Source organism: Pollicipes pollicipes, unplaced genomic scaffold, assembly GCF_011947565.3.
Source record: "Pollicipes pollicipes isolate AB1234 unplaced genomic scaffold, Ppol_2.1 Scaffold_5724;HRSCAF=6776_pilon_pilon_pilon, whole genome shotgun sequence".
NCBI classification, from domain to species: Eukaryota; Metazoa; Arthropoda; class Thecostraca; order Pollicipedomorpha; family Pollicipedidae; genus Pollicipes; species Pollicipes pollicipes.
The window spans coordinates 17,852,080-17,879,230 of NW_023596746.1; the positions used below are offsets into that span (position 1 = coordinate 17,852,080).

The 27,151-nt window shown below is 56.8% G+C and overlaps 1 protein-coding gene and 1 pseudogene across 1 annotated transcript in view; one reads left to right on the forward strand and one right to left on the reverse strand.

Annotated features, from left to right (window-relative positions):
- LOC119102753 (uncharacterized) overlaps positions 1-4,177 on the reverse strand; it is a gene marked incomplete at its 3' end in the record, with an annotated part of 39,896 nt that extends 35,719 nt beyond the window's left edge. Inside the window, exon 1 of the mRNA XM_037226210.1 lies at positions 4,164-4,177. Coding sequence (XP_037082105.1) covers positions 4,164-4,177 — 14 coding nt within the window. The remainder of the gene's footprint in view (positions 1-4,163) is intronic.
- Positions 1-22,149, forward strand: LOC119103334 (serine proteinase stubble-like; annotated as a pseudogene).
- Positions 22,150-27,151: the final 5,002 nt, after the last annotated feature.

Sequence of the window (27,151 nt, forward strand, 5' to 3'; positions counted from 1 at the left end):
TCTTCGATGTGGCGCGCACCATAGCAGGTCAGTGATGGCTGCCGGCCGCCTCAGCAGATTGCTCAGGAGGGACTCACTGGGAGTGCGCGTGTCACCCATCGGGCTAGGTCGATGTATTGAAGTGCGGGCAATATTACTTTTTAAAGACCCGTAGCCGCTAGAGCCATGCCTTTCCTGAAATGTGGGCTTTCCATCGCCTCCTCCTTGACCATCACTCCTATTATATATATATATATATATATATATATATATATATATATATATATATAACATCGTAAAACCTATAATATAAAAGATAAGACATAACATGAAATAATCATACAACTTGCATATGCATACTATGTAATACTTATCAGCATGTTCTACCCATCCACATATTACGTACGCGGCTTAGTAAACTTAGCAACAGGATCTGTCACCTTGTGTTCATTTTGCGGCACAACCGTGGCGTCATTATTTTTGAACAAAGCATAGAATAGCCATTTTGAAGAGCTTTGCGCACGTTTTTTGTGTGTTTTAAATGTTTTCATTGAGCTCGTTATGTCAAATACATGTTTGCGTATTCCTGTCACATATCACTAATCCTACAACAGTCAAACCATTTGGCGGCCATGCCGAACCCAAACTATTGCGCACTGCACCACGAAAAAAACAGTCACACTCACTGCTAACCCAATGGCTTGTCTTTGCTGAAGTCTATAACAGAATGGATCCTGATACGACTTTGCTGAGTATCATACTTTAAAATGTCGTCCTGAGGCTGACAATATGAGGTGGTTCATAATTAACTTCATGCATTCCACTTTCGCGCAGTGCGCAACTCCGCTCTGCTGCGATCACGCTGCTCGCTTGCCACAGGCACGTTCGGTTGGTCTGTTTAGGTCATGGAAGGCATTTTTGGCTCAGTTATTCAGAGTTCCTCGAAAGGATTGTGTTTTATTTCTTTTTTGTTAGTTTTACTTAGTATTGCTTGGCGGCTAAATCAACGGGTGTGGGCGATCAAATGCGACGCATACACGCCTATTTAAATCGAAGCTACATTGTCTCGATCCTACAATATGCTTTATATTGCCACTGCTGCTGTCTGATGTTTGTTTGATACTTTGATGCTGATATTCTTGACATATTATTGAATATTTCCCGCGTTTTTCCAACAATCGAAGGACAGCTGTTGTCGCGAAGGCAGCACCCTCCGTGGCTGCCCACGCTTGGTTGTTTGGAATAGAGCCCTTTCGACCAGAAATGATCACTTAAGGACTATGGGAGGAATGCAAATGGTTAGCAGTGGGGCAGGCTTGCATGCGCCTGGGGGGGCCAACCGCCGAGCTTTAACCCACGCATGTGCGCCGGGTACCCGGTCGGGGTCCCCCTTCCCACGGGACCTCTCAGCCCCCTCGTGGCTGACGTATGGGGCCTGCCCCGGACAAGTGAGTGTCGCGAGGATGCAGGATAAAGCAGGACAGAGGACAAGAGGGTCGGATGCCGACGCCCTGGCCATACCGCCGCTCTGGCTCGGGACGGGCGCGCTAGGCCTGGTTTCAAGACTTGCGAAACCTAGCCAACGGACCGGACAAGCGCCGCCGGCACGGCTTACCGCCCGGCCGGCCGAGCATTTCAAGGCAGGTCGGTGTTTGGCGTGGGCGGCGCAACGGGCCGGCGAGCGCGTGCGGCCGGGTGCGGCCGTCGCGGTCTGCGTGACAGGGAAGTGCCGTTTCACGGCCGCCTCCACACACACAATCAGTCAGCGTCTATTCTCTCCGCGCGCGCGGCGCTGTCCCGGCGCGGTCCGGTCGGGCCGACGCTGCTGGGCTGGTGTTCACAGTGCACACACGCACTGTGACTTGAAGCCTGTCGCGGCTAATGAGCCTGCGCGGTGACAAAAGGCGCACACTCGTCGAGAGAGAGAGAGAGAGCTGGCCGCAGTGAGCCGGTGCGAGCTGCGTACGCGTATATTTAGAGCGCACCAGACGATAAATGGCTCGCTTTCGCGGCGTGATTTTGTTAGGCGGATGCGCCGCAGCTTTTGTCGCTAGTAACCACGCAATTATTGCGGTCATGAGTTGCTAGGACGGTTTTAGCTTTGCAATCTGCCGCTGGTGGCGTCGGCTGGTGGTAGCAAGCGCTGAGCTGCAAGCAGTGCACTCTGCCGAGACCTGCGACAGCCTCCCTCGAGAAGACGGCGTGCAGCACTCAACAATGGGTTAACGCCTCGCACAGAAGGGAAGCGGAACCAAGCCGCCACCCGGCGGGGAACAGCACGCGTGTGACACGGATGTGCTCCGCCACCCACCCGACGTTTCCGCTGCGGCTTCAGCTGCAGGCCGGCCGCTCATCGCATCAGATCACGTCCGAATTCGCCGGCGGTGGGGCTCGCCGAGTTTTCACCCCATTTCCTGTCGGCTTCGTTGGGCTGCGCTCACAAGCGGGACAGCCGGGGCCATTGTGTGGTGCATCTGCCACTGCCTCCTCCAAGGGCCCCTCAAGCTGATGCCCCCATTGTCACAATATCCAGTGCGTGGCAGTTGGAATCCGGGAATTTTTTCTCACTTTCTACTTTTGTTCATATAATCTAGCTTTAGGCAAAGAAAGGAAGGATTTACAACTTTTCAGTTGCATTTATAAAAGAAGTGCAGCATGTAAGTCTTATTTGTAGTAGACGAGCTGTCCCGCTGAATTCAGCTGCGGTTGAATTGCGATTCTGCGTGCAAATAATCGCGAAACACTCGTCTTTTTGGCGGGACACAACGCCCTACAGCAGCAGTAAGGGTGACGGGGATTGCAGGCTAGACTGTCTGCCGACGTGGCATTGCAGTGATGGAGCGTGGCGTCGCGTGGGAGCCCGATCGGCGGTCAGTGACATGTCTCGCTATAAGGAGCATCCGTCCATTTATTCGGTGTGCCTGGTGATTGGCCCGTCTCTCCCCCTGAATGAAGCCCGTTCAAACTGCACTTCTCCCCTGCACACCTACCCCTGCATATCCCTGTATCGTATGCATTTTTTAGTTATCTAAACATGACGCATATTGTAAATCCTTTCCTGAAATAGGGCGTTTGAGGCTTTTGTACCACGTTTTAACGTTTTGTCATTTAGTGTATTGCGAATATTAGATAGCAGTGAACACACACGATGAAAATGTGGAAAAATGGAAAGTATTGATTCCATACTGGTAACCAAGGAGTCCAATGTGATTGCGTCCGTCGGAGCATCTACTTCAAATAGATGTTCTGAACTGTTCGGAAGCATCTAGAGACAACTGGTTTTACCGACCATATTAAGCGCGTGTGACCGAACGGCAGGTGACAGTTACAAACAGATGACATACTCTGAAACGTTGGCGTCGTGCTCTTTCATGGCTGCATTGCTCACGCCGCTGAAAACTGCCTTAATTTTTCGCCACATTATACCCTTTCAAAACATTAACTGTCCGCTTGTACCGCCACTTAACTTTGCTAACACAGCGCTCCTACGATGCGCCCCTTCCCCTCCCCGCTAATGCAGCGGAGTATATATTACAAACTGACGGTACACCTGACAGCCGCTCGTGCGTTGCGCCCCCTCCCCCTCCACGCTCATGCAGCGGGGTAGATATTGCAGACTGACGGTACACCTGACGCAGCCGCTCGTGCGATGCGCCCCCTCCCCTCCCCGCTCATGCAGCGGAGTAGGTACTGCAGACTGACGGTACGCCTGACGCCACGTGGCCTGGCGCGGAGCCGGCCGGGCGCTGCACACTGCGTGCAACACTGCCGTGTGACCCCAGCGGTGAGCTGACGGCCGGCCGGGCGGCACGGCGCTCGTCCGTTATCTATGTAACGGGAGCGCGGCGCGGTCCGCTGTGACGACGGCAACCGAGCGTTACGTGACGCGTGGGCATAGGCAGACCGCGGCCGACGGCGGGACGGCGTGCCGAGGCTGGTTCGGACGTGGTCCCGCATCACCCGGGGTCTGATCGTGGTCCCGCATCACCCAGGGTCTGATCGTGGTCCCGCATCACCCGGGGTCTGATCGTGGTCCCGAATCGCCCGAGGTCCAGCCATGGTTCCACTTGCTGGTCATGGTCCCACATTACCGAAGCTCTGCCATGGTCCGACATCACCTAGAGTCCGGCCATGGTCTCACGCCACCCGAACCGCTGCGGGTGCTGGTCATGGTCCCACATTACCGAAGCTCTGCCATGGTCCGACATCACCTAGAGTCCGGCCATGGTCTCCCGCCATCCGAACCGCTGCGGGCGCTGGTCATGACATTTAGCTGGTCCCGCGTCACGCGCAGATTCTTAGTAGCTGAACTGGTCTCAAATCATCAGAAACGTCGTATCAACTCAGCTGTCTGATATTGCCGAGAGCTCAGCTGTTTTCTCATTGACCGCAGTGTGAAGCCGGATGGCGAACCTCAGCATGGTGTCGTCGTTCTTGTGCTAGGAAATATCCGGCAAAGCAAGCGAACGAAATGGGCCTGCTGTATGCCAGACTGTTTAATTCCTTTCAGCCATTGGTTGTCAGCAGATCGTCCCAGATGCGGCTGGGCAATCCCAGGTTGTATATTGCCATGGTCAGGGGAATCAAAGACCGTTGTCAGAACAGTCGGTAAAGTAGTTAAAAGCGTTTCAAAATGTTGCAGTAGATTGTGTTGCTTCATGCCTTGTTCTCGAGAGTTTCGAGGGGCGACATGTATGTATCAAGGTGTTCCTAACTCAGGCAAGTCCCCGGAGCGTAGAATGTCATTAAAGTGATGACGCTTTCATTAAAAAACATAGTGTGAACATGCTTCAGAAAAGAAAATGATCGTGTCATTTTTCCTAAACGTTTCCATAAAGACGTTTCACACAGGAAGTGGTCAGGCGTTTTCTTCTCGTAAAAACTGATATAGCTATATGAACCATCAAAACCAAAACCGAGGTCGAAATAAAAAAGCTGATACCAAGACCGAAACTGAGCGGAAAAATATAAATGCTGTCGACCATGCATCCTGGGCCCGCCACCCATCTACTAACGGCTCGACACGAGCTTATGCTGACCATCGAACGAAAAGCCACGGTTCTACTGAGTCTTAAAATCGGTTGGTTCAACAGTTAGCTGATTCTACGGATCTGAAAGCCGGTAGTGCTCTGAGTTCGGTGACCGACACGTCACGCGTCCGATGCACGTCAGTCCAGCGTACTTCACGTCCGATGCACGTCAGTCCAGTGTACTTCGCGTCTTGTTGTTAACCAACGGATCTTTGTCAGTGTGCATGCGCATGCGTACCACACCCTCACCTTCCGGCATTGCCCCGCTCGCTGTCATCCTGTCATGTATACCACACCCTCATCCTCCGACAGTGTCCGGCTAGCTGTCACCCTGTCTTGCACGTCATCAGTAGCGACGCCTTCTAGCCTCTGTCACTCTGTCGCTAGCCGCCACGCCGGCAGGGCCCAACTACACCCAGCTGATGCTGGAGACGATAGAGGACGTCAACACGCTGGACGAGCTGCAACTCATGCGGCTCATCAAGCTAAACCAGGTGCTGACGCCGCCACGTGACACGCTCATCTACCAGCCCGAGCACGCGTGGAACTCTGCCGAGCCACACGACACCTACAGCCCGCAGCACCTGCGCGGCATCTTCGACTTCCTGACGCCGGCGCCGCTCGGTGAGTAACTCCTGCACTCTGCACTCTGCACTCTGCACTCTGCTGTCCTTCGTCGGCCCGTCTGGCGACTCTCGGCTCTCTGACAAGGCCTGCTCGGTGAGCTGCCGCATGCTGTGCTCATACGGGTTTCTTCAACAGCTGTGTGGCTCAAATTTGGTCATTGTATTTTTATACCTGCTGCAAAGTTTAGTGCTGAGTATTTATGTTCTTGTACTTTCTGTATCTACCTCTTTTTACATAGCTGTTTTTCACGTCAATCTTGTTGATATTCTGCATTTGACCCGTTGAGAGAACACTTCGAATACCTAAAACTGCTTTACTGCATCGTGAGTGCTCTTATGGATGTCTTGACTACATACCTGAACAATCCTTCCGTCTCCCACTGAATTTAGTCCGCTCGTCCTCATATTGTGCAATGCTCTAACCCCGTTTCCTGGCACGCTGACGGAACCCAGTGACGATAGCTCACACGGGACCGGCCGATCACTCACGGTAACCGTTAGTTCTGGCTTGGTTGCGCTGGCCCGGCGGCTGTAATCTGCTGACAGTGTGCTCACCTTGTCCGTCACACATCAGGAACGCGGGACACAATGCTGTCGCAACCGCCTGCCCGGTTGATTACGAGCCGGTGAAGTGTAGCTGGTCCGCCGACCATAGCGTGGTCGTAATGCTCACCATAGGGAAGTAGCAACCCGCTCACTCCGGAACCGGCGTCACAACAGGACAATTATCAGCAGAAAAATACTCTCCGGCCCGTTGTCGACAATGCTAGAGGACAACAATGCCATACACAATGTGTCCTGACGCTGCGGCGGAGCCGTCGCTACAGCGCCGTAGTCGGCGCATCCTGCGGCAATGGCGTGGGCCACGCGGACATGCCGGCACGCGCGCCACGCAGAACAAACGCCACGCGCTGGCTGACCAGAGCGCCGGTCTGGCGTGCTGCCGCCTGGAGGTCAGGGGTCAGCCATCCGTCCGGCGGTTGCCACATGCCCGGAGGCGCCGGGGTCACGGCCGGCCAGGAGGTGGCCGCCGCCGTCCGCGTGGCACGCTTTCGGCGGCGCTGGACCGTGCAGTGGCCATATCAGCGCCCCTGTCGGGCAGCCGTTGCCGATTTGCACATGAAAGAGGTCGCTGGAGCGGCGACGGGGTCACGCGACATGCGTGCACGCTCCCGGCAGAGGGACAAAGTGTGTTTTGGTGCGGCCACGCGGAGGGGAGGCCAGTGAACGGCGAGGGGTCCGTGCTTCGGACGCCCACTGGCCTCGACCCACAACATGCACAATGGTCGAGGCCGTGGCCGTATCTTCAGCTTCCAAAACAGGACTGCTGTTCTACGAGCGGTGCCGAGTAAGCTCAACGGTGATGCTGGCTACATGGATACGAGCCCCGAATGGCCTCGCTTTGCTGAAAGAGTTGATACAAAAGTCAATGTCACGCATCAAAGCGAGCTTCCTTAATTCTACCATCATCAGGTGAACGTGTCAGGAGAATAGCGCGGAATGGAAGATGTGGCTGGGCTCGTAAACGCGGGTATTTTGTCGGCTTCCAAGGTGGGTAGAAGAGCACCGGGCTGTGAAGAGCAGCACTTGATTTGACAATGGGATGAACCTCTGCGATACATCCTCGGAACAGGGCGTCTAGAACATGCTCGAATTTAAAATATCTGATATTCACCACAGGCCTCATGCCATTTTAAACGTCAAACGAGGACCCTGATTGGAGCTGAGAATTTGTGTAGTTTGCGTGTATTGTGGCAGCTATTGAAATCATGTTATGTTCCGGAAGTCATATTTTCTGATACCTTCTCAAATTCATTTCAGGGACAAAGCTCTATCAACGATGTCATACGCATTTGAATCAGCAGCTGATTGGCCAGTCGAGATCACATCGGGTCAAGGACAAATATTGTTCTTGTTGGTCATTGCAGGGAATCCGTAGTCTGTCACACATATTTTGAAGCTCTTACTACGTGAAAAGCTGCGAAATAGCATGATTTACGAAATTGCCTTCGTTTTGCAATCCACCTGGACGCTTACACTGCGATAATTTGCAATATGCTGACTTCAGCGTAGTCCATACGGAAGCCCGGAAGATCCAAGCTTGATAGACCAACGAAGACCGACGTAGCTTGACGTTGAGGAAGACCGGAAGACCAACGTAGCTTGACAGGAAACCATGCGTTGGACATCAATCTCTGGTCCCATCAAATTTCTGACAGCGTCCCAATTATTACCAATTGCCGGTGCTAATCTCGAGTCATGCTGCTTCCGAAATTCATGCAAGGAATCTGGACAGAGAGTTCGATAAAGAGCTGTTTCTATTTCGTGTTAATCGGGACGAATGAAAGGCTAAGCACATTACCTCCAATGGAAGCTTGCAAATGGTTGATTTCTCAGCCTTCTTCGGAGTTCAGGAGAACATCTTCTGTTACGAGATGTCAGGCCTGTTTTCTGCCTTCTGTAAGCATTCTTGCATGTCTAGCTTCGTTGCGTAAGCACAACTTCTTCGTTGCGAGAGAAAACAAAACCAGGGCAGCGCATAACTAGACCATGCGCAGCATGCGACATTCAAAGCACCCGATTTGTTGGCTGACGCGAGTGAGTCGTGAAAACTTGTCGCTGGCAGGCGGAGCCGTGCTGTTCACTAGTCATTTGAGCAACCCTGAATATCAGCGCTATGGGGAAATTTCGTCTGAAACGTAACCGGTGTAAGGCTTTTGTTAGGTGTGGTTGTCGGTCCAAGCTAGTCGAATTACGCCACGTTTGCGACCTATTCGGGGTCAAAAGCGTGCTGTACCTCAAAGTCCCGGTTGCGCCTTATCACGCCGCGTTACGTCACAGGCGAATAAAATGGTGTGACGCAAGCCCCAGGCAGCACGACTCCGGTGACAAGCATATCGTTGTGTTCCTAGGCAGCTGCACCGGCTGCTGTGTGAGCCTCGTGGGGCTGAGCAGTGGCTTGCGGCTGTTGAAAGTATGGGAGACGTTAAGATGGTGGGAAGGAAAGAGAGGAGAGCCGTTGATAATGCGTGATTGGGATGAGAGCGGGAAGAGCAGGTGGTGCCAATAAGCTAGCCGTGCGTGCTCTTGTCCGAGATCGCGCGTTTCTGGCATTCGTGTTACGTTCTAAGCGCGCGCGCGTAGATATAACGCACTGTAAGTCAGCGCGTGGATGTAATGCACCTGCGTCGAGCGCTACATGACACGCCATAGGTCTTTTTCCATAGCGCATACATTGCACGACTTGTCAGCACTTGGGGCTCGTGATCTTCCAGTCCCATGCATATGCAAACCTAGCCCCCATCACCTCCCTGAGAGAGCGCACTGAACAGTCATGGCGCCGACTCGCCCCTAAACACTTGAAAATAAGAGCTCCGTGAGAATGGGTGGCTGATGAGGTCTTTTGGCCCTCAAGGCGAAAGTGGCTTACTTATGTGTTTGAGTAGAAATAGCCTATGCATATTTCCATCGTTCGTCGTCATTGTTATCAAAACCAATGAAACTCATCTAGATGCGCGGCAATGTAAATGTGCACTGCTCACTGAAATGATGCATGCTTGCGGGATTATGGTTTAATGATGATTCGCGCAAGACTCTGCTTCCGCGATTCTTTAATAGCGTGAAGGCACGGCTGCATGTGAACATGGCGCTTTCTACTCGTCCCCCAGCCGCCTTTCGCTCTACCCCCGTTCTCAGCCCGCGGCCGTTTTCTTCTCCACTTTGAGAAGTCATCCCTGCCGCGTGGGGGCCGCGGCTCCGACGTTCAACGCCGCTATTTCCCAAGCGGCGCTGTGATTTGCGTAAGCCGGCTGGCAGCGGCGCGGCGGCGCGGGCCGCGTGAGCGCGCCCGGCCAGTGAAAGTGCTGCCCTCTGAGCTGGAACGACAGCGGTGCGCGCCGCCGCCAGTCGCCTCAGTCTGCGCCGCGTGCGCCGACCGTCACGTGGTTTGTCCGCTGTGCCGCCGCGCCGCCGGGCATGCGCCTGACCTGCCAGCGAGGCCGCCGGACCACCACTGTCAGCCATGCCGACGGCCGGGCCGCGCCGCTGGCTGCTGCTGCTGTTCGTCTGCGCCGCCGTCTGTCGCGCGCGCCGCGACTTTGACGACTTCTCGGCCGAGCGCGACGGGTTCGAGCGCGACGAGTTCGAGCGCGACGAGTTCGAGCGCGAGTTCGACGACGCGGACGGCCCGCACGGGCGCGCCATCCGGCCCGGCTACGGCCGGCCGTACCGGCTGCCGCTGCAGCAGGACCAGTACGACCCGTTCCGGGAGCACGGCGACCGGTACCGGCCGCGACCGAGCGCTGGGTACGGGCCCGAGCTACCGCCGCAGCACGGCCCCGCTACGTACGCCGAGGTCGTGTACCGGCCGGGCCGGCCGGCGCGGCCGCAGCGGTACCACCGGCCCGCCAACAACCACTTCATCTTCGACGACCACCGCGACGAGCAGGACGCCTCGCGCAACACCGTCCGACAGCCGGGTAGGTGGCGCTGCGGGCGCCCGGCCGCCGGGCAGGCGGACCGTTGGGCGCGGCCGGCCGTCGGGCGCGACCACGGCGCTGCGCCCGGCCAGCCGAAGCCGTGACGGGCGCAGCGCGCCAGCGCCGCGCCCAGCGCCAGCGCCGCTCCACTAACTCGGTGCCGGGGCTGGTGTCGGTGCCTTCCCTGCAGCCCGGCAGCTGAGCTACGTCCTGCGCTCCGACCGTGCGCCGTGCCCCAGTTGTTCAGAGACTTGGTTTTGACAAAACTGACATCGAAGGCGATTGGTCAAGCCTTAATGCAAATTTATTTGCTAAAACGTTTGGACATGGAAGCATTTACTGAGTCATTTTTACTTTACTGTATGCGTACAAACGTAGTGCTGTAACGATCTTGGTAGCTTCCCTATCGCGGCCTTTTGGAGATGCTCATAGTAAAGTCCTCTGTTCAAGATTGGCTCGCATCCTGTGACACTTAATATCATTGGCTAAAACACAGCAACTTCTTCTGTCTGGGAAGAGCTTCCAAAAGCACGAACAGATCCGAACAAACAAGCCTAAGACGCGCATGTAAACATAATCCCACTGCTGTGTCATTAAAAGGTGGCCGGTGTTACTGGTTGGGGACGGTAAACGCTAAACACCCAAATACTCCGCCATAACCCGCAGCCAGTGAGCTGGCGCGGGTGGTTTAAGGCACGGCTACATAGCACACGCCGTCGGTAGATTGGTAGCCGAGCATGCGGCCCGCGCTGAGCCAGCCGGACGTGCCGGTCCTCAGTTCTCCCTGCCTCGCCCGACCGCCATCCCCCGAACGACGAGACCGCTGCCTGCCCTCCAGGTGCTGACAGAGGTCCTCTGGAGACTGACAGAGGTCTTCAGGGTGCTGACGGGGCTGACAGAGGCCCTCTGGGTGTTGATGGGGTTAAAAGAGGCCCCGCGGGGTGCTGACGGGGTTGACAGAGGCCCCGCGGGGTGCTGGCGGGGTTGATAGAAGCCCCGCGGAGCGCTGACGGGGTTGACAGAGGCCCCGCGGATTGCTGAAGAAGTTGACAGGGGCCCCACGGGGGTGCTGACGAAGTTGACAGAGGCCCCGCGGGGTGCTGACGAAGTTGACAGAGGCCCGCGGGGTGCTGACGAAGTTGACAGAGGCCCCGCGGGGTGCTGACGAAGTTGATGGAGGCCCCGCGGGGTGCTGATGGGGTTGACAGAGGCCCCGCAGGGCGCTGGCGGTCCGCTCCGGTCCGCTCCGTCTCGTCACAGCCATTGGCAAGCCTGATCGCGTGACGGCCGCCCTTTCACACGAGCCGTGACGTAAGCCGGTGCGACTCGGCTCACGCTGCCGAGCCTGGCTCCGTGGGGCAACGCCGGCCGTGAGGTAACGGCTTCACACCGCTCGCCCTCAGGAAGTAGCGATGTGCCGATATCCGTCGGGAAGTGGGTACAAACCGGTCTTCGTCAGGCGCTGGGCACATGCCGCTGTCCGTCAGGAAAATAAGCTACAATAGTCTCTGCGAGGCATGATTATTCTGGTCTTCGCGGGGAAGCAATATATTACTCTCCGTGAAGAAACGGATTCACTGTAGTTTTGTTCTCTTGTGAGAAGATAGGCTTACCCCGGTCCCATGAAGAAAGACGTTGACACTGGTCCCAGTAAGCTAGCGGGTCCACACCGGTCTCAGCGAAGCCATGGGTTTACACGGGTCTCCGTGAGTAAATGGCGGCATACTGGTCCCCGCATGGGAGCTGGTTCACACTAGTCCCCGTGGGAAGATGGGGTAATGCTACATTCCATTGGGGAAACGGGTTCACACGGTCTTGCTAGTGAATAGAGGTTTAGTTGTGTGCGGTAGGAAGCTAGCTATCATAAGCCTTCCTAGGGAGATGCGATTGCATTAATTTCTGTTACGTGTTTATGGTCATCTCTTGTGAGAAAACTGATGTGCTGTGGTCTCCGTGAAAAAATGTATTTTATGGTGGTCTCCGTGTCGCAACTGGTATCTGTTACGCAGTGCGCTTACGCCCATTTCTGTGAAGTAAACAAGGGTATATTTTGGTCTCCAAGCGAAGGTTGGCTGTACTGATCTCGTGACAAGAGCCAACAACAATATGGCGATTGTGCGTCCCTGTATTTTGTTGTTAGCATAATATGGCGAGTGTATGACAAACATCAGGGTCCCAGAAAACAGGTAATTGGCAATGTCATGTGGCGGTTAAAAGTACTACGAAATGACGTAACACGTCAAAACATTGCGCGCAAAAATTGCCCGTTAATCTCAAATTGGTTGTTTGGGTTAGATGGGGTCAAAGGATTCCATCACAAGCTACACACTTAGAGAAGACCTTGATCCAAAAACACTCTCTGTGGAACATTATGCCCGATGCGTTAAAAACCATCCGTATCCACAAAAACCCAAAGCACAACATTCACAACCTGGACATTCACGGCGTTGAAATGTGATCCGCATGTATAGGTAGGTTGTCTTAGCGACCGCGGTTGTTAGCTACCTGGCTTCAGTGTGACTCGGAACAAGTGACGTCACGTAGGGCCTCTGCTGCAGCAACACGTACATACCAATTAAGTCATTTAGACGTACCATACGTTTAAACAATGGCGGGCGATAGCGAGATGCCACTCTCCCTTCTCTTTCTTCCCTTCCGCGTTGTCCCTTGCTTAACGACGACCACACAATCGCCCGCAAAGAACTATCGCCCATTCTTTCCTGGACGCTTGACGAAACTACCTTCCCAGCACCCCCCCCCCCCCCCTCCCTCCCCTGCTAACAAGCCTTCCCCGCCGCCGGGGCGTGGCCGGCGTGGCTGACTGGGCCGCGGCGCCCCGCCTGTTTCAGTGATCCCGCGCAAGTGCAGTTACAGGGGCAGCGAGTACGACTGCGCCGTCAGCGTCAGCTGCGTGTTCCAAGGCAGGCGCGCCATGGACCTCTGCGACGGCGGCATGGTCTGGAGCTGCTGCGTGCCGCGCGAAATGGCCGACAAGGACTACGCGGCTGAGGCCACCGTCACCGGCGCCGGTCAGTGGCCGGGCCTGGGGGTCGGGGGAGTGGAGGGACAATGCAGCCCACTGTCACCGACTCCGGTCAGGGATGGGGAGGTCGGAGGTACAGTGCAGCCCACCGCCACCGACTCCGGTCAGTGGACGGGCTCAGGGATGGGGAGGTCGGAGGGATGGAGCTGCCCAACGTCACCGGCGCCGGGTTCGGGTCGATGACGACTTGTCCAAGATAGCTGCTGCTACCCTGTTGGTCTCTTCCCGCTGCCGTGACCGGGCTCCGTGTCTGTGGGCAAGGCCACTGGCGCACGGGCTGCGCCAAACTCCAGTCCGTGCAGCCCGTTCCGTGGCTGTCTTCTTGGACAGCCGCGCAACGGGCGGAGCTTGTGATCCTGGTCCACCCACAGGAATAGAAGCTACCAAACATAAAGTTGTGATGGCTGTCAGGGGTGCAGCCTGGATTGGTTAAGGAAATGAGGGGAGGTGGGAGGCAGGGTTGGAGCTCAGTAAAAACGCATCACGCTGATTTCTAAGCTTCTGTCAGGAGCCATCTACGACCAAAGATGAGAATGCCACTCTATGGGGGTGGGGGGACTCTTCTCCTCTATGGATGCCCCAGCAACACGTGTATTCATGCTAAACCACTTTCACGGACTGTCGGTTTTTTGAGCCACGATGTCAAGCCAAACCCCGATGACGTTGGTTGACATAGCCGCATACACAACGTAGAGAACGAAATGTATTCCAAAACGCGGCTGTCAGTTCAGTGTCGGCATCAATGACCGTCGTTTTCTGTCAGCAACGCCGCCGCATTTCAAAGCGCAGTCCATGAGCGGCCTCGAACAAAGCACGCTGTTGCAAGAGCCCCGGTTACGCGGGCGCAAGCTCTTCCTCAATCGGTCCGGGCGCGCCGCTGGTGCGGCCAACTGGAGCCACCGTCACGGCGCGCGCGGGCTGGCGCCGCCCGTACGAACTTGGCGCGCTGTCGATTGTGTTCGGCACGCGGCGTGATCAGGCACAATGCGGCGTCCGTGGCGCTCTTGTGACAGCGCGCCGAGTGCGCCGCGTCACATGCGGCCGGTACGGGACTGACCGTTGGCCAATCACTGCCACGGGCCGCGGCGCGCGCGCCGGCCGCCTCTGGGATGCTGCCAGGCCGGTCACGCGGCATGTTGGTACGCTGATTGGGGGCTGGATTGAACTGGGAATCAGAGCGGGATGGCCGGTCCGAGTAAGCCATCCGTTGATGGGAGATATCGTATGTGAAGATGACATTTACTTCGAGAGTAGTCTGCATCTTGCCACATACAGTGTGTGCAGCCATGCACCAGTGCGTAATGTTCATATGATTTGATAATAGCGCTTCACAAATCGGGATCTGGTATCCACATGTGCTACACGGCGTGGGCTTAAAAAAGTGAAACGCACAGCAGATATGTTAGAATTACTGTGGAAGACATAATCCGTCAGGACATTACACATGCGAAAATGCGCATTTCAGTAACATCCTAGTCACATGATGAGCGTTTTGATGCGCGCTGGCCACGAAACTGTGTTGCATATCAACACACGACATTGTGCTGCACATCAACATTCTTGTTTCTCTTTACCCACCTATATACACTGCATGCTGTATCCTTGAGCTTGAATTGAGCTTCCACGCCTTTGGCTTTATGGATGATTATAGACAGTATGTGGCTAGATGTTTCTGACTCATATCACCATGATCTTATCTTCCACTGTTCTCCTTTTTGCAGGTGCCATCTTCTCGAACACATCTGTTGCCCTAAACTCGCCATCAAGCCCGACAGTCTCTCCCCTCCAACACGGCCCCCTGGCCTCCAGCCCAGACCTGACGCCCCCACACTCAGACCCGACTGCGACAGACTCGGACCTGGTTGGGGCGGGCTCGGACCTCTCGGCGGCCAGCTCGGTGCTGAGCAGCCAGGTCACGACTATGCGCTCGCCGCTGCGGCCCGGCGGCAGCTTCGGGCGGCCGACACGGCCGCCGCGGCCCGCCCGGCCGTTCCGCACGCCCCGTCCGCCGCCCGTGCCCATCATCCCGATCCTGGACCAGCGGCCGCCCGGCCCGCTCTCCCACAATCACGTGACCGGCCACGGCGGCGACGTGCCCAGCTACGGCCCCGTGTTCGACACGCGGCCGTATGTCATTATTCAGGAGCTGTACCCGGGGCAGCGGCCGGCGGGGTCAGCGGGGGGTTCCCCACCGGTCCCTGCCCTCGCCCCCGACTCGGACAGTAACGCTATTGACGGGCCGGTCCGGCCGGCCGGCCACCGCCCGCCTCGTCCCCATCCGGGCTCCGGCCCCAGACCGTCCGAAGCCAGTAAGAGCGCCTGTCGCCTGACGACGTCGCGCCGCCTGTCGTCCCACCGCCGCACGAGACCGCATGCCGGAGTAGCCTAGAGGGCCGCACGTGGCACGCCCGCCCCACGGCCGGCGCCGCCGCCGCCGCGGCCGGCCACGCCTCCCGCCACACAGCGACCCCGCTTCTCACACCGCCACGGTCACTCCAGGGCGACACTCATCACTCGTGTATGTGTGTGTGTGTGAGCTGGTGTCGTGCTCATGGCCCCGTTGGCCGACCCGAGAGCGTGTCTTGTTCCGCACCCGGTTGTACATACAGCGCACACTGTCGTGTTGTACTGAGCGGCGTCGTGGCTTACCGTACCTTATCGACCGCACCTGGATGTGTCGTATCTTACTGTCCCGTCCTGTGTTGTGCCATGCCCTGACGTGCCTCACAATATGGTACCCGCATCCTAAAACTCGCGTCTAATCCTATTATAATGCACCTAATCCTGTTCTGCCGTACCTGATCCCGTCATGCCGCACTTTGCCAAACCGTACCGTACGGCGTCGTGCTCACTAGACACTGTCTCGTTGCAGAGTGTGGCCAGGTGTACAGCCCCACCAATCGCATTGTCGGTGGACACGACTCGTCGTTCGGCTCTCACCCCTGGCAGGTGGGTGGGGCACCTCGGCGTGGCTGGGCCCGGTCTTCCAGAGCCGGTGCACCGTCAGCATGCTGCTGACAGGCAGAGACCGGCGCAAGTGTGACGTGCTGGCGAACAGCTGACGATCTGCTAACCGCCGGGTTTCTAGCGACCAAATGCCATCGGCTCGCTACAGCCTCACTGGGGACCTCTGGCGGACGTTACAACACGAGTCACTCTCCCGCTCTTCTAGTAGATGGCAGCACTGACGCATGCAAAACTGCACCCGCTACTCAGTACTAGGCGTGCGCACCAATCAGATGAATGGGATGTGGCAACGTTCAGACGATACTGCTGCCGATACAGTAGCACTCGGTATACCCGCACTCGATATATGATGATAGCGAGGCCTACACAATCGATCTGCACTGCAATGCGCGGGCTTTGGTCAAGTACCTGTGTTGTAAAATAGAGTTTTGTAATGCCGTATCCATCGGTGCGTCTTATTTGAGCCTTTTGAGTGTCATTGGCTCATGCTGATCGACAGAACACATTATCAGGAACATCTCACATACTGAGTTTCTCTCTAGTGCTACATGGCTGCGTTTAGTGCTTTTTCACACCTTTTTTATTCCGTTCGAGTGCTGGAGCAAAACGTTTTATAGCAACGATATGCAATGAACGCGAAAGCGAAAAGCTCAGAATGTCTCCACCTGAATATTGCATACGTTTCATACATGGCAACTTCGTGAAGTAGATACAGCACATGCCCGACCTCGCGCATGTGGGCTGCCGGGGTCTACCGCTGGAGCCCGATGCGTAGCCAGTCGACATCGACCTGACCTATCTCTACGTGCAGGCTGCCCTGATCAAGGAGGGCTTCTTCTCCAAGCGCATCGCGTGCGGCGGCGCGCTGGTCAACAAACGCTGGGTGGTGACGGCGGCCCACTGCGTCTACCGGTGCGTCCGCGTCTCACCGGTCACGGCCAGCCGCTCCTACCCCGCGCGTCCACGCGTTACCAGTCTCGGCCAACCGCTCCTACCCCGCTCGACGCGGTGTCCTGCTCACATCCATCTAACATTGTCCGAATGTTTTGGTGGCTCCCATCTGATTGTCTGCCACCGACTGAAGCGCTGGACGCGTCTTTTCAGACGGAAAGTCGCGTATTCCTGCATCACGTAACTTATTGCACACGGTTTAAGGCACGTCGACGATCCGGTAGTATTGATAATAGATATGGACTTAGCTTCAGACGGCTTAAATTAGAGTGGCTTGGTGCAATAGCAATAGTTCGAGGAAAAGTGATTCAGCTTCCCAGCTCAATTTCCGTCCATCTTGATATTTACGACCTGTGTGCGTCCGGTCCGTAACGACTTTTGTTTTCTATTGCGCACAACAGAGCGGATCTGTCCAGCATGAAGATACGACTGGGAGAGTACAACGTCCGCGAGTATTCGGAGCGCTACCCTCACGAGGACTTCACCCTGGAACGGAAAGTGGTGAGGCAACAGCACTGCTCGTGTTTGTACTAACGCTACGGCCAGTTGTATGTTGAGAAACATACTGCAAACGTACAGACCTGAAAAGCTCGAACCCACGGCACTTAGCTGAGGACTCTTGGCCATCACCGACCTCGCTGCCCGCAGATCCACCCGAAGTACAACCCGTCCGACTTCGAGAACGACGTGTCGCTGGTGAAGCTGAGCAAGGACGTCGTGTTCAAGGAACACATCATCCCAGTGTGCCTGCCAAACCTGGACGAGACGTTCGTCGGCGACACGGCCACCGCCATCGGCTGGGGACGCACCGCACACGGTCCGTGTCGTGCCATGGGCTGGGGACGCACCGCACACGGCCCGTGTCGTGCCATGGGCTGGGGACGCACCGCACACGGTCCGTGTCGTGCCATGGGCTGGGGACGCACCGCACACGGTCCGTATCGTGCCATCGGCTGGGGACGCACCGCACACGGTCCGTGTCGTGCCAGTGGCTGGGGACGGGCCGCACACGGTCCGTGTCGTGCCAGTGGCTGGGGACGCACCGCACACGGTCCGTGTCGTACCAGTGGCTGGGGACGCACCGCACACGGTCCGTGTCGCGCCAGTGGCTGGGGACGGGCGGTGCACTGTCGTTATACTGCCGGCAGGATGTGGGCGTTACATGTTCACAGAACATGATCAGCCCAGCGCAGCGTGCGATTAGTGCGGGGTATCGCCAGGCGTGGATAATCCGCCGCGCTCACCTGCTCTACCAGTCGTTGACCACATTTGGCGCTCTCGAAACACGGAACACCTCGTTCGGCCACATCCAAGCTGTCTATGATGGTTGGGCTCGAATCGTTCTCTGCCGTGTACGTTAAGATTGGGCACTTTCGTACGGCGACGCGATGGCACCTCATTTTTTTCTGGAATGCCATCGCTAGATATATAGCTATTATAAAGCAACCCTGAGTCGAATTCACGGCATTCACCGAAGACATAACCTCTGACTGACCTCTACATCTGATGGAAGACCGGACCTTTGACCAGTCGGCTGACCTCTGGCTGACCTTTGGCAGGGATCGCGTCGACGCCGAACGTGCTGCAGGAGGTGGACGTGGTGGTGATTGACAAAGAGACGTGTCAGGAGTGGTACCGCGGCGCCGGGCGACGCGAGAGACCATCCACGAGGTGTTCCTCTGCGCCGGCTACAAGGACGGTGGCCGAGACAGCTGTCAGGTGAGGGCCGGGTGCTGCTCCGTGGTGTGGCAGGAAACAGTGTTGGGGGGGGGGGGGGCGGGGGGGGGGGGCGGACGATGGACGGGGACGGTGACAGAAACAGCTGTCAGGTGAGAGCCGGGCACCGCCCTGTGGTATGGCAGGAGAACAGTGTTGGGGGGACGGGGACGGGGGGGGGGGAGCACTCGTCAGTTAGGACTGGGGCGTTTCTCGGAGCTGTAAACCAGACAAAAGTGATGGACGCGGTGAGGACAGCCGTCAGATTAGGCAAGGGAAACTGGTGAATGAGTCAAAGGCTGATTAATGGTAGCAGTTATGCTGGATGTCAGTGACGCCACAAGCAAGACATACATGATGCTGCTATGGGCCTAATTCTTTGAAGGCACTGTTCTAATCTGCCGTACGTATGTACCGCCGGGGCGGTGAATCTAGCGTGACATACCCGTGACCCTGGCCACCCTGTATCTGAGCATGGTCACGACCATGCCACCCCGTCTGGGGTGACGCTGCATCTGAGCGCTTCCCCGTCTGGGGTGACGCTGCATCTGAGCGCTGCCCCGTCTGGGCTGACCCTGCATCTGAACGCTGCCCCGTCTGGGCTGACGCTGCATCTGAACGCTGCCCCGTCTGGGGTGACGCTGCATCTGAGCGCTGCCCCGTCTGGGCTGACCCTGCATCTGAGCGTTGCCCCGTCTGTGGTGACGCTGCATCTGAGCGCTGCACTCCTGCGCCTTCAGTGGCTCTGCGTCTGACCGTGACCTGTCCGTGCACGCAGGGCGACAGCGGCGGCCCGCTGACGCTGTACAAGGGCGGCCGGAGAACACTGATCGGCCTGGTCAGCTGGGGCATCGGCTGCGCACGAGCCGGCCTGCCCGGCGTCTACACAAACATAGCCAAGTTCATGGGTTGGATCAACCAGTACATCAACACGTAGGCGGGTGTGCGCGCCGCGGGTCCCACCGCGACCGCCGGTGCCATACCTCGAGTGTCGTGAGGCAGCCTGCCGCGGCCGGCCGCCGACGCGGGCGACATCTATACCCGCCGGCCGGAACTACGCGCCGCCGCCGAGGCGACCGCCGCCCGATTGCTCGCGCGGCCTTTGGCGGAGGTGCGCGCTGGAGCTCGCGCTGCCCCACTGCCCAGGCGGTGGCTCGCACCGGGCAGGGCTGCGCGGCCGCGGGCACGGACGGGCGATGAGGCCAGCGCGCCGTGAATGATGCTCTTGGCGGGCGTAGTGTTCAGCGGCGGGCGAGCCTGTGGTGCCCGTGATCTGGCGCGCGGTCCAAGCTGACGTCAGCAGCAGGCCAACAGTCGGTCCGGCCTCGGGCCACGCCACCGAGCTGCCGTTACGTTGTTACAATGGTGAACGCGCCCGCGGCACCACCTCTCACTTGCCGACGAGGCTGGTTTATTGTTATCGATGGCGACATTTTGAACTACCTGGCCCTTGCTCGGGAGGGGGGGGGGGGGGGGGCAGGAAAGCCCTGTTTATGCTTTTTGTCTTCGATCGATGACATGCATCGGTGCCTTTTGTGTCCACTACGTAAGACGCAAATCGGCCGGTTCTGCAAACTGCATCTCGTAAGTCGGCTAGGATGAAATGAATTATTTCCTGTAGCTGTTTCGCTGTTGTTCTTCCCCGGGGTCAGGATAAGGACAGAGCTGTGTATTGGTTGTCGCCTGTGACAGTGCCCTGGCCGCCCGTTCTAGTCCGTGCTGTCATGACCCGTCACCGCAGAGTTGTGCACTTGTCGATGCCAGCGACATCTGTCCACCGTGCTGCGTTAGACTGTGAACGGCTGACCCATCAGAAGACCGACGCTACATCGGGCAGTACGCGCGATGCTGCCGCACGTCTGATACCCGAAGTCGAGAGCCAACGGCGCAATAGTCACTGGCCGGGCTCACCTCCCACACACGGCGAGTTAGGTGCACTCGCTCTACATTGTGACAGCCTGTGGCCCAGTTTTATTTGGTGATGTGTCGACAACAGTGATATGCAGCCGTTTCAGGGGCCAGCGGGTGCGGGTAGTCAGACATTGGCATCATATCCGTCCAAGGGTGCGTCCGACGGGCTGCACTGAGCCGCGGTGCGCTTCGCTCACCGGCACCTGGCGCAGGAGCCGCAGGACCGCGCGCGTTCGGCGCCGTCGCAGGCGCCGGTCACTCCCCGGGCAGCGGGGCACGGCCGACCCCAGCGGCCTCCATGGATCGTGGCACTGACGGTTCTGGAGGCCCGGAGCCGGGTCGAATGTAGCCCCAGCGGTCTCCGTGGATCGTGGCGCTGATGGTTCTGGCGGCCCGGAGCCGGGCCCGATGTAGCCCTAGCGGCCTCCGTGGATCGCTGAGCTGGTGGCTCTGGCGGCCCGGAGCCGGGCCGGATGTACGGACGGGTGTAATCGGGTCGGTGACACGCTCCAGTAGGGACCCTCAGACCGCCCTTAGGACGTTCAGTTGCAGTGGAAAGGAAACGAGAACCCTGACCAGGTACGTTCATGACCATTTGAGGCCAGCTGCTAGCGATGAGCTAAATATGGATGGTGCTGTGTAGCATATGCTTTCCTTCACGGCGTTTCTGCCGTATTTCTGATATTTCTGATCTGTTAGCCCGCTTAAAAACCCGTCTCTACTTTCCTTAGCTGTTCTACTGACATGGGTCACAGTCGTTTGGAGGTCCTCTCTTGGACCCCATATGCTGCTCCGCCTCAAGGTGCGGCGGTCCCCTGGCGTTCAGAGCTGGACGCCGCGCATGCCAGCGGACCGGCTGAGGGCAGCTAGAGCAGGCGCGCGCGTGGCGTGGTGATGCGCTTCAAGTTCTTCCCGCAAACTGCAAACGATAAAGAGGTCGTGACTGACCTGAATTCTTCGACCCCAAACCCCCAACGATGTCTCAACTCTGCGACAAATCCCCTGCCAATGCACGTGGACATCAGACAAAGCAAGCATCGTGAAAGCTGAAGACATACTCATTATTATACCAGCGTGAGAAAAGAAAACTGCAGCTGCTCGCATTGCCCCGACAGTGCCTTTGACTCTGATGGCTGTCTGTACCGTGTTATTTATTTCATGTTGTTCCATATGAAATGACCCCATTTTAGAGTGATGCATGTAATGTGCCAGTGGCAGTGTAAGTGGCAGCCGGAAGTAAATTAGGCTACATATGATTCTGGCTACCGTTGTTACATATTCAATATTTTGCTATTACCTCTGCAGCGTGACGTGTGTACCACACAAAGCTTTAGAGTCTGTTATTCGAGATGTGTTAGTTGTTTGTTGCACATTTAGTGATAGACATAAGTGCTGTTTTGTCTTTAGAAGTGCACATTAAGCGGAATAATATATGATGACATATTGCATTGGGATTTTTCTGAATCTGTACGTTTTAACATCAGTGATGACACATTGGCATGCCATCCACGCTTAATTGTTCCACCACAGCCACTTTTCCTTGAGAATTAAACTCTAATCAAAGTAACTGAATCATTCGCGCACTTGCCTAATGGTACAAATTACGTAAGCACGTGAAATCCAGGCTTTGTGTGACGACATTGGCAACTGGCGGAACCAGCCGTCCACTTCTCACATCAGCTCAGATCACCACCATGTCACGTGCTAATCATATGCGAGAAAATAAGGGGTGGCATGAAAGCAGAAGCACTGAATGTATGTCCGCGTGCAACCAGGCACTGGCATGTCCATTCGGGACAGGTGCCAGACGCAGGACAAAAGGCCGACACAGCAGGGCGCCGCGGCCGGATACGCCGGAGAGTAAAAGTGCCTGACCTCTGGCACGGAAAACTGGCCCGCTAGTGACGATCCTTCATCATCGGTCCGCGGGTGGCGATCCTCCATAACTGGCCCGCTGGTGGCGATCCTCCATAACTGGCCCGCTGGTGACAATCCTCCATAACTGGCCCGCGGGTGGCGATCCTCCATAACTGGCCCGCTGGTGACAATCCTCCATAACTGGCCCGCGGGTGGCGATCCTCCATAACTGGCCCGCTGGTGACAATCTTCCATAACTGGCCCGCTGGCGGCGATCCTTCATCACCGGCCGCTGGTGGCGATCCTCCATAACTGGCCCGCTGGTGACAATCCTCCATAACTGGCCCGCTGGCGGCGATCCTTCATCACCAGCCGCTGGTGGCGATCCTCCATAACTGGCCCGCTGGTGGCGATCCTCCATAACTGGTCCGCTGGTGGCGATCCTCCATAACTGGTCCGCTGGTGGCGATCCTCCATAACTGGTCCGCTGGTGGCGATCCTCCATAACTGGTCCGCTGGTGGCGATCCTCCATAACTGGTCCGCTGGTGGCGATCCTCCATAACTGGTCCGCTGGTGGCGATCCTCCATAACTGGTCCGCTGGTGGCGATCCTCCATAACTGGTCCGCTGGTGGCGATCCTCCACCACCGGCCCGCCGGTGGCGATCCTCCATAACTGGTCCGCTGGTGGCGATCCTCCAAAACTGGCCCGCCGGTGGCGATCCTCCACCACCGGCCCGCCGGTGGCGATCCTCCATAACTGGTCCGCTGGTGGCGATCCTCCATAACTGGTCCGCTGGTGGCGATCCTCCACCACCGGCCCGCCGGTGGCGATCCTCCATAACTGGTCCGCTGGTGGTGATCCTCCATCACTGGCCCGCCGATGGCGATCCTCCATAGCTTTCACACACCCGTGCCGGCGGCGGGTCATCGGGTCACCGACCCGTGACCGCCTGCAGCGCGCCTCAACCACCTCTCGTTCGTGACTCAGTCAACGATCAACCAGGACCAGCGACGACTCGGTCACGACTCAGAACCGGCTCGGCCGTGACTAAACTGCGAATCGGGCGCAAGCGAGCCAAGACGCATTGAGGTCGAGTCGCGACTCAGCAGCGGCCCGGACGAGGTTTAGTCACGACCTTGACACGGCCAGGTCACGGGCTTTGTTTCGACCTGGTCACGGACCGAGTCACGGCCCGAGTCACGAAGCAGCCACGCCTTGCTTCCGACCGTCACGATTTATGGAAACATCCGGTCACGAAGTATGCGTTGTTTGGTCACGAGTCATTTACATCATGACGTCACGGAAACAGTTCGATCAAATGCTAGATTATATCGCGAATGTCACGTTGTCAGACCACGACTGTGCCATGACCAACGGACACTCTGAGTTCTGCAGTACTGGCTTGGACCCAGCGTCCTGAGATGGTGAAAGAAAACATACGTTCTCTCTTGGCTTGGCTTCAGGCTATTTCAAGTAATTGCCCACTTTCCGGTATCGCGCACCAGAGACTTGAATACGTTCAGGATTATGAGCTGGAGATTTGCGGCGTAGCCCAGGGAACGGCATTTGTAACTCGAAGGGGGATGTCGCCAAGGTGACAGTGCAACAACTGCAGCACCACAGTGACTGCAACATGGCGACCGTACTGTACGGACGGCAGGCCACAGCGACAGCACCAGAACGACAGTGCCATAACTGCAGCACCACAGTGACTGTACCATAGCGACTGCGCTATACCGACAGTACCCCAACAGCAGGCCACAGCGACAGCACCAGAGCGACAGTGTCACATGTACAATATCACAGCGAGAGGACCAGAACGACAGCGGCACACAGACAGTATTACAGCTACCGCGGCACGTATTACAGTCGCGCTGCGTCAGCGCCACGGCAGCGCCCCAGCGCCGCTGCCGCCGGCCGTCGCCGGTGCAGGCGGCCGCTCGGCATGACCTGGTGCCTTACTTGGAGCGACACCAGCCGGATCCGAGTCCTGCTCGACCGGGACGGCCGGCCGCACCGGCAGACGGCGGGTCGCCCGCCACCGGCTGCGCCGCGCGCAAGGTCGCCCCGAAGGCCGGCCGCCGACGCCGCCGCACAGCACAGGGTCGCAGGCCTCCCGGACACCGGCACAGGCAGGCTGTCCTGTCCCGCGCCCATCTCTCAGCTGACGAGACGATGGCTTCGGGCCAGGCAGTGCGTGGCAGCGGTGTTCAGTGACGTGTGTGCAAACGCGCGGCAGAAGACGTGCTGCAACGCTTGCGTGCTGTTGGAATTAAGAGATGCTCACATCACCGTTATGCGCCGCGCTTGTTTGCAAGGAAACAGCACAGGAAAGCTAAAGCTCATGAATGGGGACTTTGGTTCCGCGTCTCGAATAGACATTCAACACCTGTTGACACTCCAAGCGACAAGCAAAACATTCAAAGTACTGTTGTCACGCGGTCTGTTTTCGAGTGGAACGCTGCTATAATGCTTTGCATACATTCGTGCAAAGAACCCGCGGCACCAGCGTATAGGTCCACCCGTGTATCAAAGCGAAGGGCATTGACCCAGCGATGTTTCGAACCAGCCTGTCACGGTGGCTTGTCCCCTGGTGCCGAGGCTCGGCAGACCAGCAGGCACCTCACGCAGACGGCTCTGTCCACCGGGTGCGGAGGTTCGGCGCACCAGCAGGTGCCCTATGCAGACGGATCTGTCCACCGGGTACGATCATCATCTAGCTCGGACCGGGCCTCTGCCACCAGCAGCCGCCACCAGAGCCTCTGTTGCCACACGTCCGACCCACAAAACTGGAGCACAGGCACAGTCCAGGCAGTGAGGTGCTACTATCCTTAGTATTGGGACGTGGCTCAAAAAGAATAACGCAATACCGGCGGATGAAACCGGTCAGGAATGCACGAACGCAGTGGCATGCCCTGCAAATGCCAGGTTTTTGTGAGGTTCGTAGTCTGACATTAAGAGCCTTTAGCTGGGCTATAACGGCGTCTATGTTGCCTCTTATCCAGCACGGAGCACCCGTCAATTAGCATACCCAAACGAGGCTAATGCAGCATACATTATGCGCGTGGTTGTTCTAAAATGACGGGCTGGGCAAGAGGGAACAGCAAGGCGGATCATCAAACTGATCGTGGATGGAACCGCGGCGTGTTTGTCGCAAGACCGTCACACACAGGGTATCGAAGCCCCGCGGGCTGCTGCGGTCTCTAGCCGCATGGCGAGAGTTTATAATCAGCCGATCCAGCAAGACGCAGGAAGGCTGGTCCGAGATTTGACTGTCCAAAGTAAATCATCGACAGACGAGGACTCGGTGTTTTGATCTGATATCCGATGAGCATATTAAACGGAGCTTTACATCATTCGTGTTCATTGAAATGTACGCTAAAACGAAAAATTCTAAAAAAACGAATAAAACGGAATATTGTCATGTACTGTACACTGCCGAGGTGTCGTGCATAACTTTCCAGCTCGCCGACTTGACTGGCTTATAGACGACGTGGATTGGCAGCCAAATTTGTGAGGCCACTTAGCCGAGCGACAAGCTGACGGAGTGAAAGATCTGTGTTCATTTGGTCACCCACAACCATTTTAAAAAAAACTCCACACCTGTCGTCGATAGAGTACTGGAAACCTTACCAAGCTTTTATAGCAAATGGTACAGGTACCCTAGCACCCTTTGCCCTCCATCTTCAGTAGCCATACCCTGCCCTATCCTCTACCTTAGTACCCTTACCCTCTAAGCAAGCCATGGCAACGACGATACCAGCTTTCGTGTGCAGGTCGTCTTGGTCTTTTGGGCAGCATTGCAAACGTTTCTAAAGATTCCCAAGATCCCCAAGATTCTAAAGATTCGTCAGTCTTCCGATTTAGCGTTGTTCCAAAAATTCGATGACTCCTATGAATGACGTTTCATTTCAACAAGCCGGCATTTTCATTTTACATCGCGTGTATTGCTCAGGAATTGCAGCGGCTCGCTAGCCGCCTGGCCCGTTGTGGCCAGCCGACTGAGAGGTAGGCACGTCCACGCAGTTAGACAATGCTCTCGACAACGGTACATCAGATAACATGCTGCAGCTACGTCACGCCGAATATGGACATCATAACGGTCATGCAGAGAGGCTTTGCGTTGACACTCTGGGAGCTATGAGCCTACTGTTGGTTCATTATCACATTTTGGTGTGCCACTTGCGTCTCGAGTAATTGGACTTAAACAAACCGAGATCTAGTCGGGCATATGTTCTCCTCAGTCCATCGTGGTTTCACCCCGTCCCATGGGTCACATTCTGTCCCAGTGGTCACACTTTGTCCCGGGGACATACCGTCCGTCCCGAGGGCTACACACAGTTCTCTTGATCACACGGTCTGTTTTGGTTTCGCACGGTCGGTCCCACGATCTTCGATACAATCTACCTTCTCCTTGCCATTGGCCTCTCACGGTCAACTCCTAGTGTCTCGACTTCGGCCTCGTGGCTTCTCTACGATCAGTCTCGCAGCTCACTCACGGACGCCTTGCAGCCAAAACCGCGGCACACTCGCGTGTTCCCCGCCATCCGCTGCCGGTCAGCTCCCGTCGGCTGGCGGCGCGCTCACGGC